Source organism: Moschus berezovskii, chromosome 2 (genome assembly GCF_049115385.1).
Source record: "Moschus berezovskii isolate FMDL1 chromosome 2, NW_MosBer_1.0, whole genome shotgun sequence".
Classification (NCBI taxonomy): Eukaryota; Metazoa; Chordata; class Mammalia; order Artiodactyla; family Moschidae; genus Moschus; species Moschus berezovskii.
The window spans coordinates 116,753,789-116,769,987 of NC_142461.1; the positions used below are offsets into that span (position 1 = coordinate 116,753,789).

General features: G+C 38.1%; 1 protein-coding gene across 3 annotated transcripts in view; it reads left to right on the forward strand.

The window, feature by feature from the left end:
• The window catches only part of SCRN3 (secernin 3), a 38,797-nt gene that overhangs the window by 8,424 nt on the left and 14,174 nt on the right, over positions 1–16,199 (forward strand). For all 3 annotated transcript variants that reach the window (XM_088830177.1, XM_055398852.2, XM_055398853.2), the window contains one exon: positions 2,006–2,218. In XM_088830177.1, coding sequence (XP_088686303.1) covers positions 2,006–2,218 — 213 coding nt within the window. The remainder of the gene's footprint in view (positions 1–2,005; positions 2,219–16,199) is intronic.

The following is a 16,199-nucleotide window of genomic DNA, read 5'->3' on the forward strand; positions in this document are numbered from 1 at the left end:
AGGTCATGGACAGTTGTTTTGATGGACATTTTATTTTATATTTTTCATGCATGTTTATTAATACATAAAATTGAATTGAGACTTTTTCTTATTATGATAATTGGCCTGATCATACCATTAATTACTTTTTATTTTGTCAAGTATGCTACATGCAAGAGAAAAATGAGTGTTTTCTGTTGAAAACGTTAGCCCCACCGAGCCATCCAAAACGAACACCTTCATTGAGTCTGATTATTCAGTTGCAAATTAACTTTGCCAACCTGTTTCTCTTCCTAATAGTAAATGAGCCCAAGAACTAAATAGCTTAACTGTAGGGAATTATCTTACTAGATGGAAAATTCTTCTTCTCTGACTTTGATTCTATCATGACTTAAGTCTATTATTGTAGTGAGACCATCCCAAGTATGACTTCATTAGAGTAATTTAACTGATTTCTACTTGGCCGTCTGTCATTCTAAACTGTTTTAAAATGTTAATTTTCATTTATCGTATCTATTTCATTTATTATGATTTGTTTATAATAGGCTTTTATTGCTTATTCTGTTTCTTATTTTAATAGAAAATTTTGCTATAACTTAAGTGTCATGATATTTTTAGAAGCCTTCTATTTCTGTTCTAAATTTACTTATGGCTATTTTTAAGTAGTAGTTCATATAAAAGACTAATATCTAAAATATATAAATAACTGTCAAAATTCAACAGTAAAAAGACAGTCCAACTAGAAAAATGAACTAGAAGACCCAAAGAGACATTTTGCCTAAAGGAATATACAGATATCACAAAAGCACACGAAATGATGTTTAACATCATTACCCATTAGGGAAATGCAAACTAAAATCACAATGAGATATTATTATAGCTCTATCAGAATGGCTGGGAAATTTTTAAGTTTATTTGTTTTAATTGGAAGATATTTTCTTTACAATATTGTGTTGTTTTCTGCCATACATCAGCATGAATCAGCCACAGGCATCCATGTGTCTTGAACCTCCCTCTTGAACCTTCCTCCCACCTCCCACTCTATCCCACCCCTCTCAGTTGTCACAGAGCACCAGTTTGAGCTCCCAGCATCATACAGCAATCTGGCTATCTATTTTACTGGAATGGCTAACAATTTTTAAATGACACTACCAAATGCTAGTGAGAATGTGGAGAAGGGATCACTGATGCATTGCTAGTAAGAACGTACAGTCACTCAGGAAAACCAGTCACTCAGGAAAACCGTTTGGCAGTTTATAAAAGGACCTTAATATGCAACTGTTATACAGTGTAGCACTTCCAATCTTGTGCCTTTATCCCTGAGAAATAAAACTTAAATGCACACAAAAACCTGTACATGAATTTGTATAGCAGCTTTTCCCATGACAGGCAAAAACTGAAAACAACCAAGCAGTCCTTTAACTTGTGAATATTTAAATAAACTGTAGTATACCTATACCATGGAATACTACTCAGCAATAAAAAGGAATGAACTGTTGATACATGTAATAACCTGGAATAATCTTTAGGGAATTAAACTGAGGGGAAAAAAACGTAAAGATTATATAGTGTATGATTCCATTTATATGGTTTTTCTTGAAATGACAATTATAGAAATGAATAACAGATGGTTGCCTGGGGTTAATGAAAAGGTGGGTGTGGGAGATAAGTGGGTGTGGCTATGAAAGGGCAACATGAGTGATCATTGTGATATCATCTTGACAGTATGAATATCAATATTTTGGTTGTGATATCATACAAGATGTTACCATTTGGGGAGACAGTATAAAGGTGCATAGTTTGTTCTTTAATTCTTATAATTGCATGTGAATCCATAGTTACCTCAAAATTAAAAACTTAATTTAAAAACGTTATTTATGCATGTGTAATAAATAGATATACATGGTACAACATTTAGAAGCCTATATTTACATTGAAATGGTGATTAAGGATCATAATGTACAGAGATAGATACATTACATTAAATATGACTTTTCTTCTCCCTTCCTCTCTTCTTTCAAAATAGAGGGAGTTCGCAATATTTCTAATCAGCTTTCTATAACAACCAAAATTGATCGGGAACACCCAGACATGAGAAACTATGCCAAGCAGAGAGGTTGGTGGGATGGGAAAAAGGAATTCGATTTTGCTGCAACATACTCTTATCTTGACACAGCCAAGATGATGATTTCACCAGGCAGATACTGTGAAGGCTACAAACTTCTGAATAAGCATAAAGGTAATTTTAAATAATACCAGAATGAAAATATTTCATGTAAATATAATGTAGGTATAATAAAGTTTGTTTTTTGACAAATTATTCTAAGTAAAGATACAGATTTGTTGAAACTGAAAATATTATGATATTGTAAGCTATTTTTTGAGATCAGTGAAGTGCTGTATAATTGTGAGAGGCTGATTGCAGCCATGAAATTAAAAGACGCTTACTCCTTGGAAGGAAAGTTATGAACAATCTTGATAGTATATTAAAAAGCAGAGACATTACTTTGCCAACAAAGGTCCATCTAGTCAAGGCTATGGTTTTTCCCGTGGTCATGTATGGATGTGAGAGTTGGACTGTGAAGAAAGCTGATCGATGCTTTTGAACTGTGGTGTTGGAGAAGACTCTTGAGAGTCCCTTGGACTGCAAGGAGATCCAACCAGTCCATTCTAAAGGAGATCAATCCTGGGTGTTCATTGGAAGGACTCATGCTAAAGCTGAAACTCCAATCCTTTGGCCACCTCATGCGATGAGTTGACTCACTGGAAAAGACTCTGATGCTGGGAAAGGTTGGGGGCGGGAGGAGAAGGGGATGATAGAGAATGAGATGGCTGGATGGCATCACCGACTCTGTGGACATGAGTTTGAGTGAACTCTGGGAGTTGGTGATGGACAGGGAGGCCTGGCGTGCTGTGATTCATGGGGTTGCGGAGAGTCGGACACAACTGAGCGACTGAACTGAACTGAACGGTCATGATTTTTTTGAAGAACAAGTTCAGATTTGCAATCCTCAAATCCTTTTTTCAGTTCTTATTAATATTCTTAAAGTGAAATTTATATTACTTTTGTTCTCAGAATTCACTGGAGCATGGAGATAGTTTTCTTTGACTGTTGCTCCTACTATTTTTTATCTTTTGACAGTACCCTGGATATTTTCTAATTTCAAAAGTTATATCTGGAACAGGTCAAGAAGACTAACTGAACAGATAGAAGAATTCTCCCTTTTCACTCCTAAACTCTAGAAGTGTTGAATAAAATATTTAAACATTAAGGACATATACAGCTAGGTTTAAACACAAGAAGAGGAAATCACTAGGTACCAAAAATGAAGAGAGAACTCACATTGTCAGCAATATTTGAGGTATCTTTTCTCTGTGCAGTTCAACTTCTGTGTCAAAGAGGATATTGTGGACAAGATATCAGCCTTACAGGCTACTTATAACATCTATGAGAATGTAGGTGCCTAGTGGAAAGACTCGGAGAAGGCAATGGCAAGCCACTCCAGTACTATTGCCTAGAAAATCCCATGGATGGAGGAGCCTGGTTGGCTGTAGTCCATGGGGTCGCTAAGGGTCGGACACGACTGAGCAACTTCACTTTCACTTTTCACTTTCACACATTGGAGAAGGAAATGGCAACCCACTCCAGTGTTCTTGCCTGGAGAATCCCAGGGACGGGGGAGCCTGGTGGGCTTCCGTCTATGGGGTCACACAGAGTCAGACACGACTGAAGTGACTTAGCAGCAGCAGTGGAAAGACTAATCTGGGGAGCAGGAACTGGACTACTTACTCAGATCAGTACTCTGCTCTTGGCCCAGAGTCCCAGCTGGAATTGAGGTATCTGCTGTGCCAGGCTATGGGTCAGTACAGTCTCTTAAGCAATTGAACTCTAAACTATGTATATTCTGTATTGTGTATAATTATATTTATAGAAATGTCTGCTTATCCATTGAATTCTGTCAGTTTTTGCTTAATGTATTTTCAGGTCAGTTCAGTCAGTCATGTCCAACTCTTTGCGACCCCATGGACTGCAGCACACCAGGCTTCCCTGTCCATCACCAACACCCAGAGCTTACTTAAACTCATGTCCACCAGGTCAGTGATGCCATCCAACTATCTCATCCTCTGTCGTCCCCTTCTCCTCCTGCGCTCAATCTTTCCCAGCATCAGGGTCTTTTCCAATGAGTCAGTTCTTTGCGTCAGATGGCCAAAGTATTGGAGTTTCAGCTTCAACATCAGTCCTTCCAATGAACATTCAGGACTGATTTCCTTTAAGATTAACTGGTTGGATCTCCTTACAGTCCAAGGGACTCTGAGTCTTCTCCAACACCACAGTTCAAAAGCATCAATTCTTCGGCACTCACATCCATACATGACTACTGGAAAAACCGTAGCTTTGAATAGACAGACCTTTGTTGGCAAAGTAGTGTCTCTGCTTTTTAATATGCTGTCTAGGTTGGTCGTAGCTTTTCTTCCAAGGAGCAAGCGTCTTTTAATTTCATGGCGGGAGTCACCGTCTGGAGTGATTTTGGAGCCTGAAAAAATAAAGTCTCTCACTGTTTCCATTGTTTCCCCATCTATTTGCCATGAAGTGATGGGACTGGATCTTAGTTTTCTGAATGTTGAGTTTTAAGCCAACTTTTTTACTCTGCTCTTTCACTTTCATCAAGAGGCTGTTTACTTCTTCCTTCGCTTTCTGCCATAAGGGTGGTGTCATCTGCATATCTGAGGTTATTGATATTTCTCCCAGCAATCTTGATTCCAGCTTGTGCTTCATCCAGCTGGCATTTTGCATGATGTAATCTGTATATAAGTTAAATAAACTGGGTGACAGTATACAGCCTTGATGTACTCCTTTCCTGATTTTTGGAACCAGTCTGTTGTTCCCTGTCCAGTTCTAACTGTTGCTTCTTGACCTGCATACAGATTTATCAGGAGGCAGGTAAGGTGATCTAGTATTCCCATCTCTTTAAGAGTTTTCCAGTTTGGTGTGATCCATACAGTCAAAGGCTTTGGCATAGTCAATAAAGCAGAATTAGATGTTTTTCTGGAACTCTCTTGCTTTTTTGATGATCCGACATATGTTGGCAATTTGATCGCTGGTTCCTCTGCCTTTTCTAAATCCAGCTTGAACATCTGGAAGTTCACAGTTCATGTACTGTTGAAGCCTGGCGTGGAGGATTTTGAGTATTACTTTGCTAGCGTGTGAGATGAGTGCAATTGTGTGGTAGTTTGAGCATTCTTTGGCATTGCCTTTCTTTGGGATTGAAATGAAAACAGACCTTTTCCAGTCCTGTGGCCACTGCTGAGTTTTCCAAATTTGCTGGCATATTGAGTGCAGCACTTTCACAACATCATCTTTTAGGATTTGAAACAGCTCAACTGGAATTCCATCACCTCCTCTAGTTTAGTTCGTAGTGATGCTTCCCAACATTCCAGGATGTCTGACTGTAGATGAGTGATCACATCATTGTGGTATCTGGGTCGTGAAGATCTTTTTTGTACAGTTCTTCTGTGTATTCTTGCCACCTCTTCTTAATATATTCTGCTTCTGTTAGGTCCATACCATTTGTGTCCTTTATTATGCCCATCTTTGCATGAAATGTTCCCTTGGTATCTCTAATTTTCTTGAAGAGCACTCTAGTCTTTCCCATTTTATTGTTTTCCTCTGATTCTTTGCATTGATCACTGAGGAAGGCTTTCTTATCTCTCCTTGCTATTCTTTGGAACTCTGCATTCAAATGAGTATATCTTTCCTTTTCTCCTTTGCCTGTTGCTTCTTTTCTTTTCTCAGCTATTTGTAAGGCCCCCTCAGACAACCATTTTGCCTTTTTGCATTTCTTTTTCTTGGGGATGGTCTTGATCCCTGCCTCCTGTACAATGTCACAAACCTCCATCCACAGTTCTTCAGGCACTCTATCAGATCTAATCCCTTGAATCTACTTGTCACTTCCACTGTATAATCGTAAGGGATTTGATTTAGATCGTACCTGAATGGTCTAGTGGTTTCCCCTACTTTCTTCAATTTAAGCCTGAATTTGGCAATAAGGAGTTCATGATCTGAGCCACAGTCTGTTCCTGGTCTTGTTTTTGCTGACTGTATAGAACTTCTCCATCTTTGGCTGCAAAGGATACAATCAGTCTGATTTTGGTATTGACCATCTGGTGATGTCCATGTGTAGAGTCTTCTCTTGTGTTGTTGGAAGAGGGTGTTGCTATGACCAGTGCATTCTCTTGGCAAAACTCTGTTAGCCTTTGCCCTGCTTCATTTTGTACTCCAAGGCCAAATTTGCCTGTTATTCCAGGTATCTCTTGACTTCCTACTTTTGCATTCCAGTCCCCTATAATGAAAAGGACATCTTTTGGGGTGTTAGTTCTAGAAGGTCTTGTAGGTCTTCATAGAACCATTCAACTTCAGCTTCTTCGGCATTACTGGTTGGAGTATAGACTTGGATTACTGTGATATTGAATGGTTTGCCTTGGAAACAAACAGAGATCATTCTGTAATTTTTGAGATTGCACCCAACTACTGAATTTCAGACTCTTTTGTTTATTGTGATGGCTACTCCATTTCTTCTAAGGGATTCTTGCCCACAGTAGTAGATATAATGGTCATCTGAATTAAATTCACCTATTCCAGTCCATTTTAGTTTGCTGATTCCTGAAATATCGATGCTCACTCTTACCATCTCTTATTTGACTGCTTCCAATTTACCTTGATCCAGGGACCTAACATTCCAGGTTCCTATGCAATATTGTTTTTTACAGCATTGGACTTTACTTCCATCATCAGTGACATCCACAACTGGTTGTTGTTTTTGCTTTGGCTCTGTCTCTTCATTCTTTCTGGAGTTATTTCTCCATTGATCTCCAGTAGCATATTGGGCCCTTACCGACCTGGGGAGTTCATCCTTCAGTGTTCCATCTTTTTGCCTTTTTATACTGTTCATGGGATTCTCAAGGCAAGAATACTGAAGTGGTTTGCCATCCTCTTTTCCAGTGGACCATGTTTTGTCAGAACTCTCCATCATGACCTCTCCATCTTGGGTGGCCCTACATAGCATGGTTCATAGTTTCACTGAGTTAGACAAGGCTGTGGTCCATGTGATCAGTTTGATTAGTTTTCTGTGATTGTGGTTTTCATTCTATCTGCCCTCTGATGGATAAGGATAAGAGGTTTATGGAAGCTTCTTTGCTTCCATAAGAGACTGACTGAGGGGGAAACTGGGTCTTGTACTGTATTTTAAAAACTGGTAATATATTTTAAAATGCTGTTATTAGGTGCATATTATATAAGGTTATCTGGAAAATCTCCCAGTAGTTGGAAATTGCACAGCACACTTTAAATATATGGGTCAAAAAAGAAATCTCAAATTAGAAAATATTTTGAGTGAAATAAAATGAAAATTACATATTTATGGCATGCAGCAAAAGTACTGTTTCCAGGAAAATGTATAGCATTAAGTGCTTATATCAGATAATAAGAAAAGTCTCATATCAACAATGTAAACTTTCACCTTAATAAACTAAAACAAAACAAACCCAAAAAATCCCAAGCAAAGAACAAAAAGAAAATAATAAAGTGCAGAAATCAATAAAATTGAAAACAATAGAACAATGGCAAAAATAGATCAAATTAAAAGCTGGTTCTTTGAAAAAATTAATAAATTGATATACTCTAGACAGCTTGAGCGGAGAAGGCAATGGCACTCCGCTGCAGTACTCTTGCCTGGAAAATCCCATGGACGGAAGAGCCTGGTTGGCTGCAGTCCATGGAGTCGCTAAGAGTCGGATACGACTGAGCGACTTCACTTTCACTTTTCACTTTCATGCTTTGGAGAAGGAAATGGCAGCCCACTCCAGTGTTCTTGCCTGGAGAATCCCAGGGATGGCGGGAGCCTGGTGGGCTGCCGTCTATTGGGTCGCACAGAGTCGGACACGACTGAAGCGACTTACCAGCAGCAGCAGCAGCAGACAGCTTGACAAAGAAAACAAAGAAGAAAACACAGGTACATGTCAGAAAAAAGATATTATTATATATCCGTAGATGTTAGGAAGATAATAGGGAATGCTCTAAACAGCTCTAAGTGTATTCAATAACTTAGAGGAAATGAACCAATTCCTTGAAAGCCACCAATTACCAAAACTCACCTAACAATAAGTAACTCTTCATTTAGCAATTTAATTGATTGTATTCAATCTGCAAAGTCTGTCTCCTGGTCAGCAGCTCAAATTCCAGTTCAGCTCTTATGTCTATAGAATGAGGATCATTCTGGCCCTCCATATACTAATTCATGAATCAGATGGTGATATGGGCAGAGTTTTTTTTTTCTCCTTAACAAAGAGTTTGGAGGTTCCTATATATAAGTATCTCCTTTCTGCAGTTCTCTCTTCACCTTCTAGTACATGCCATTGGCCTCTGGTACCTCAGGTCTTAAAGACCAAGGTTTTCTATTGCACAGCATTGACCATGTTCTTCCCTCAAGCTAAAGCTGTAACAAAAATGGGAAGTTTACTCTGTGCTTAATCCAATCTTCCAAGTGTCACTTCTCATCCAGAATTTTCCTGCTTTTGTTTACAGTAAAAAGCTTTCGGTGTACTTGTCCCAAATTTATAGTTATCTGAGGGAGGGTTAGTTTGATAGAAGCTTCAGTTCAGTTCAGTTGCTCAGTGGTGTGCGACTCTTTGTGACCCCATGAATCACAGCACGCCAGGCCTCCCTGTCCATCACCAACTCCTGGAGTTTACCCAAACTCATGTCCATTGACTAGGTGATGCCATCCAACCATCTCATCCTCTGTTGTCCCCTTGTCCTCCTGCCTTCAATCTTTCCCAGCATCAGGGTCTTTTCCAGTAAATCAGTTCATCACATCAGGTGGCCAAAGTATTGGAGCTTCAGCTTCAACATCAGTCCTTCCAATGAATATTCAGGACTGATTTCCTTTAGGATTGACTGGTTGGATCTCTTTGCAGTCCAAGGGACTCAAGAGTCTTCTCCAACACCACAGTTCAAAAGCATCTATTCTTCAGCATTGTTTTACTTAGAAAAATAAATATATTCACATGATTCAAAATTCAGAGGTCCCCAAGTGAAGTGTCTCCCTTCTAAGGGTTTTTCACTCAGTCGTGTCCAGCTGTTTGCGACCGCATAGACTTTAGCCCACTAGGAGTCTCTGTCCACGGAATTCTTCAGGTGAGAACACTGGAGTGGGTTGCCATTTCCTACTCCAGTCTTCCTTCTAACAGACACCTATTCAGTTATTTTTCCTATAGGCAGTTCCTTGTGTATTCTTTCAGAGATGTTGTATGCTTAATGAAATTATATATAGGTATTCTTGATTCTCTATTTTACAAAATGATTGCATTCCACACATACTTTTCTGCACATAACTTTTCTCCTGTTAGCAGTAATGTATATCATTCTATTTTAACATGTACTGAACTTTTTCATTTTTTCAACAGGTTCCTGGTATTCTGTTATTTTTGTATATTTTTATTTCCATATGGCTGTATTTTATCATTATAAAGATTGTATGAATTATACTGTAGTTAACAAATTCCTTGTTACTTAGGTTGTTTTTAGTTTTTCACTACTGAAAATTATACAACATGCTTCTAGCTTATTTATTTTCACGTCCATGACCATTTTCCTAGAATAATTTCCTCGAAGTAGAATGTGGGGTCAAAGCACGTGCATGTGCTGTGCTACTTTATGTTGTCTGAAAGTGAAAGTGAAGTCGCTGAGTCGTGTCCGACTCTTTGCGACCTCTGGACTGCAGCCTGCCAGGCTCCTCTGTCCAAGGGATTCTCTAGGCAAGAGTCCTGGAGTGGGTTGCCATTTCCTTCTCCAGGAGATCTTCCCAACCCAGGGATTGAACCTGGGTCTCCTGCATTGCAGGCATACTCTTTACTGTCTGAGTCACAAGGGCTCTTTGTCTTGTCTATTTGCCTCCAAATAATTTCAGAAAAATTCTTTATCTGCCACCCAATAATTTTGAAGATTATTTAGAAGATTATTGGGTGGCAGATAAATGCTAAAAGACTCTTTTCACTAATAAAAATATGTGACTGATATATACTCTTTCACTTGAAAGATAAAGTGGTTCTATAAATCAGTCAGAAAGCAACTTCTCAGAGATAAGAGCAGTCAGTGATTGATACTTGCTTCTCAGGTATTCATTAAACAAATTAATTATACGTATAGCAGAAAAACACAGCTTCCCAGGTGGCTCAGTGGTAAAAGAATCTGCCCGCCAGTGCAGGAGATGAAGGAGACCCACGTTCGAACCTTGGGTCAGAAAGATCCCCTGGAGGAGGAAATGGCAACCCACTCCAGTATTCTTGCCTAGAGAATCCCATGGACAGGGGAGCCTAGCTGACTATAGTCCCTAGGGTCACAAATATCAGATACAATGGAGTGCCCAAGCACACAAATATGCATACACAGCAGAAAAAAAGTTTGTGACAGAATGTTTTTAGAATGCCTTAATGTCATTATTTTCCAAGTATTTAATACCTTACTTTTAATTTCCAGAAGAACGTCTTTATCATTTGAAAAATTTCCTCTAAGTTTCTTAATGTTAGTTTGTCATTTTATAAGTAGGTTATTTGAAGTGTCTTTTTTTCCATGTGGATAGATATGTAGAAAACACTAAAATATGTTACTCTAAGGATTTTTATTTTATGGTGACTATTATTGTAAAAGTAGAGATGGAGTAATGGTTGCAACAGTACCTACTCCTATTTATTTAAAAAGTGTATCAAAGGCTAGACACTGTGCTAAGTGATTACATTATGTTCTTTAAGCAACCATGGTAAGTAGGTATTATCTTCATTTTAGAAATGAGGAAACTGTGTTTGTGCTCTTTACTTATCTCCTGTATGACGCTTAAATGGAAAAACACTCTTATTTGTCCTTACATTTTTCTCAGCACCTAGTTCAGTGTCTGCACCAGTGTATATGTGTGCTTAGTAAGTTTTGTTGTTGTTAACAAAGGCTTGTAAATCGAATTGAACTATCTACCTTGCAGATAGTTTAACAATGATCATTATTGTGTCCTTTTTTTATGACAATAAACCTAAAGGGTTAGGGCATAAAATTAGCAGGTATTCTGAAAAATGAAGACTATCAACACATAACTAAGCTGGAGAGAAAAATGTCAAGAATTGTAAGGTTTAGGGTGATTGGATAAAAGGAATAAAAAATAGGTAGAAAAAATTATAATAAATTAGCCACTTCATTACAATAATTAATTCTATTATATTTAACTACAAAATGACTGAATTATAGATTTGAAATGCATACATGATTATAGTAATAGATGCATCTGACATGAAACTTCTTTTTCCTCCAAGTATGAAGTACAGTTCATCCAGCTTTTTGTGCTTTGCCAAACGAATAAATGTCTTTCCAGTACTTTTATAGAAAATTGTCTACTAGAATATTATGGCTGATTTTTCCTATGATTTTTCTAGATGGAAGAGCCTACTTCTCTTCTTTCCATCTCTTCCTAGCTGATAGCTATTAACTGTGCTGCATGTGTGTCCAAATTGTATCTGTAGTCACTCATGTATTTAAATGACTAGTTTAAATTGCAGTGAGATTGTACGCTGTGTTTTGCATTCATTTTAGTGAACCCTACCACTGCAGTCTCAGTACTTATTCAATGCTTGCTAGTGGATTACTTATAGCTATCCTACTCAAGTGATCATGTAAATCCTTCTTTCATTTTGAGAATTGTAGGTTTTGAACACAGAAAACATTTTCATAATACCTGTCTTATCTCAGTGTTATGGTTCTCACACTGTTTTCATCAAAACTTGCTACTTACAGGAATTTATGTTTGAATCATTCTAAAATCTCACTGGGTGCAGAAGCTATGTGTCTGATAGGTGTGGATGGCTTTTGCTTTATTGTCTAGTTTTATTATTAAGGATTGTTTTCAGATATATACTTTTTTTGTTTCTCCCTGCATTTCCCTAAATTAACAGAAAGGTATTGCTACTGTAACAAACCATCTACACATTATTTTTCTTGAATTTGAAGTCATAGCTATGTTATGGAGAAAGTGAAAATTTTCTATTAACATAAAGCAGTTGGTAGGATGGAACACTAGATTGTTTTATATGTAAATCAATTTTATTTTAATTTGAAATGTCACAGAATCACAATTTGGGTACAGACTTGATGTAAACTTTTTTCTTTTAATTATTCCCATATATCATGGGAATGAGGGGAATTTGTTGCTTTTCATGCTTTATTTGTCCTTGTAAGTAATTTCATTTTTTTATTCCTTTGCTGTCATTGTAGTAGGATTTGGAAGGAGAAGAAAAAAATACCTGTGGTCAACCTACTGTGTTAAATGAAAGTTTTTTTTCTTTAGGACTAATTTTAATGCAGTAATTAAACATTTAAATATAAGTGTCTGAAAATATTTTATGTGATGTCAGGAACTCTGTGTTTTGTGTTTTTTAGAGTATACTTGTTACAGTATGGATCTACCATATTCATTACTGTTATTAAGAAATTGATACTACTTGAGGGCGAAAAGAGACATATTTAATAAATGAAAGGCATAAAATTTGAGTTGGTTAAAAGCACAAAGCTGAACATCTGCTTCTGGTTAACAAGGGGTAGCTAGTACTGGACTAGCCTCTTCCCAGGAATAACTATAAAAGCTGGAAGAATAAAACCACTGTTTGAAGGCACGGTGAATACCCAGAACAATTGGGACATGAGGGGCCTAGATCCAGGAGAGTAGAAAAAGACTATCTGCACTCTGAGAAGAGTCTGAGCTTCTGTGTCACAGCTTCTCCTCATAGTAGTAGCTGACTTCTATGCAGTGTGTATGCAGGATGAGACTCTGTAGGATGAGTCGTCGCTGAGACCTTAAACAGTGAAGTAGAGATTTTGGCAGTCTTACAAGGTCTTCAGGACAAAAATTGGATTTGATGAACAACCAAGAAGGGGCCTGAGAAATACCCTAGGCTTTCAGTTGAAACCCCACAAAGGCTGTACCTTAGGAATAAGAATGGACAAAGAATAGACCAGTCTCAGCTGGATCAATAGGTAATCTATGTATATTCCATCTGTTTGCCAGAAGAAAATTAAATCTTCTGTGGAGGAAAATATCATGCAGAGCCTCTACAAATTTTCATCTATAGTGTCCAACATTTAATTAAAAAGTTATCAGACATGCCAAGAAATGGACCAAATGACTGAAAGTCAAGAGAAAGACAGTAGAAACTGACCCACTGGTTATCTGCAATTAGTTTTATTGGGTACAGACTTTAAAATTAATATGTTTTATATGTTTAAAAAAACTAGGTGAGAAGATGGAGAATTTCATCAGAGAACTGAAATCTATAAAAGAGAACCAATGGAAATAAAAGAACTGTTGTTGTTCAGTCACTAAGTTGTGTCTGACTGTGACCTCATGGACTGCAGCACGCTGGGTTTCCCTGTTTTCCACTATCTCCTGGAGTTTGCTCACATTCATGTCCACTCAGTTGGTGATGCTATCTGCCTCCCCCTCTCCTTTTGCCTTCAGTCTTTCCCAGCATCAGGATCTTTTCCAGTGAGTCAGCTTTTTGCATCAGGTGGCCAGAGTATTGGAGCTTCAGCTTTAGCATCGGTCCTTCAACGAATATTCAGGGTTGATTCCTTTTAGGATTGACTGGTTTCATCTCCTTGCTGTCCAAGGGACTGTCAAGTGTCTTCTCCAGCACCAAATTCAAAGGCATCAATTCTTCAGCACTCAGCCTTCTTTATGGTTCAACTTTCACATCCATACATAACTACTGCAAAAACCATAGCTTTGACTAGATGAACCTTTGTTGGCAAGGTGATGTCTTGGCTTTTTAATATGCTGTCTAGGTTTGTCATAGCTTTCCTTCCAAGGAGTGTCTTAATTTCATGGCTGCAGTCACCATCTGCAGTGATTTTGGAGCCCAAGAAAATAAAATCTGTTACTGCTTCCATTTTCTCCCCCTTCAATTTGCCATGAAGTGATGGGGCTGGATGTCTTGATCTTAGTTTTTAGAACTGTAAATTTATAATAACTGAGAATTCAGTATAACAACCTATTAGACATAGCAGAAGAAAAAAATTAGTGAATTGGAATATCAATAGAATATTTCTGCTTGAAACAGAGATAAGGCTTTGGAAAATACAGGCAGGAGTGTGAAAGCCATATAGGACTCATTGAAAAGATCTAACATGTATGTGTTTGGCGTCCCAATAGGAAAGGTGAGAGAGAATATGGATGGGCAAAAAGCACGATTTGAAGAGATACTGGCCAAGAATTTCCCAAAATTAATAAAGTCAGCAAGTCACAGTTTAATGAAGCTCTACAAAAATCCCAAGGATAAATAAAAGAACACCACACCTGGGCCTATTGTAATAAGATTGTTGAAGAAGGAAGTAAACAGAAAATCCTAAAAACAGTCAGAGAGAAAATATATATTACCTTCAAAGAATCTAATATAAGACTGGCAGAAAACCTTTGCCTTCAACGGAAGGGAAAGAATCTAGAAGACTGTAAAATGACACCTATTAGAATTCCATATCCAGTGAAAATATACTGCAGAAATGAAGGTGGACTAAAATTTGAGAGAATTCATCACTAACCAGTTAACTGAAATCAAGATTGCCAGGAGAAATAACAACCTCAGATATTCAGATGATAGTGCTCTCGTGGCAGAAAGCAAAGAGAAACTAAAGAGCTTCTTGATGAAGGTAAAAGAGAAGAGTGAAAAAGCTGACTTAAAACTCAACATTCAAAAACTAAGATCATGGCATCCAGTCTCATCACTTCATGGCAAATAGATGGGGAAGAGTGGAAACAGTGAAAGATTTTATTTTCTTGAGCTCCTAAATCATTGCAGATGGAGACCATAACCATGAAATGAAAATTTGCTCTTTGGAAGAAAATCTATGACAGACCTAGACAGTGTGTTAAAAAGCAAAGACATCACTTTGCTGACAAAAGTTCATATAGTCAAAGCTATGGTTTTTTTCAGTAATCATGTATGGATGTTAGAGTTGGACCATAAAAAAGGCTGAGTGCTGAAGAATTGATGTCTTTTAACTGGGATGCTGGTGAAGACTCTTGAGAGTCCCCTAGACAGAAAGGAAATCAAACCAGTCAATCCTAAAGGAAATCAATCCTGAATACTCATTGGAAGGACTGATTCTGAGGCTGAAGCTTCAATGTTTTGGCCATCTGATGTGACGAGCCGACTCATTTGAAAAGACCGTGATGCTGAGAAAGATTGAGGGCAGGAGGAGAAGGAGACTACAGAGGATGAGATGATTAAATGGCATCACCAACTCAATGGACATGCGTCTGAGTAAACTCCAGGAGATAGTGAAGGACAGGCAAGCCTGGTGTGTTGTAGTTGGGGATGCAAAGAGTTGGACACAAGTTAGCAACTGAATAACAATGACAACAACAAGTCAATTGGTACTAAAATACTGAGTTATTCTTCAGGAAAAAATGATCTTAGAAGCAAGGTGGGTGAGAGTGAATGAAGAGTGAAAGAAACAGTAAATGTGTGGGTAAAACTAAATAAACATTGTCTGTTTAAAATAATAATAATTTTATGACCAATGACTATAGCTGCTGTGCTCAAGTTCTGTTGTGCATTGACTTTGTGTAGTACCAAGGCTACGCTTCCTGAAGGCTGCTCCTGGTCAATGACTGAAAGCATCAGGGAGGCTAAGGCAGGCCCATTCCTGGGGTCATTGAACTCTTCTGATGGCTGGCCTTGGGTCAAGGACTTCCTGAGAGCCTTGCAAACTTCCCTTAGATGGCATGTTAGTCTAGGTCACTTTCACTCAACCTTTCTTCCCTCTCTATTAAACCTAGGCTCAGACTTCAGTTGCAGTCTGGATTACTTGTCATTTTTCTCATAGGCATTTTCCTTCATAAAATCTTTATACATTTACACACTGCTATCTTTAAAATGGATAACCAGCAAGGACCTAATAGGGAATTCTGTGCAGTTATGTGGCAGCCTGAATAGGAGGGGAGTTTGGAGGAGAATTGGATACATGTATATGTATGGCTGAGTTCTTTTGCTGTCCATTTGGAATTACCACAACATTGTTAATCGGCTATCAGTTCAGTCACTCAGTCGTGTCTGACTCTTTGTAACTGCAGCATGCCAGGCTTCCCTGTCCATCACCAACTCCCAGAGCTTGCTCAAACTCATGTGCA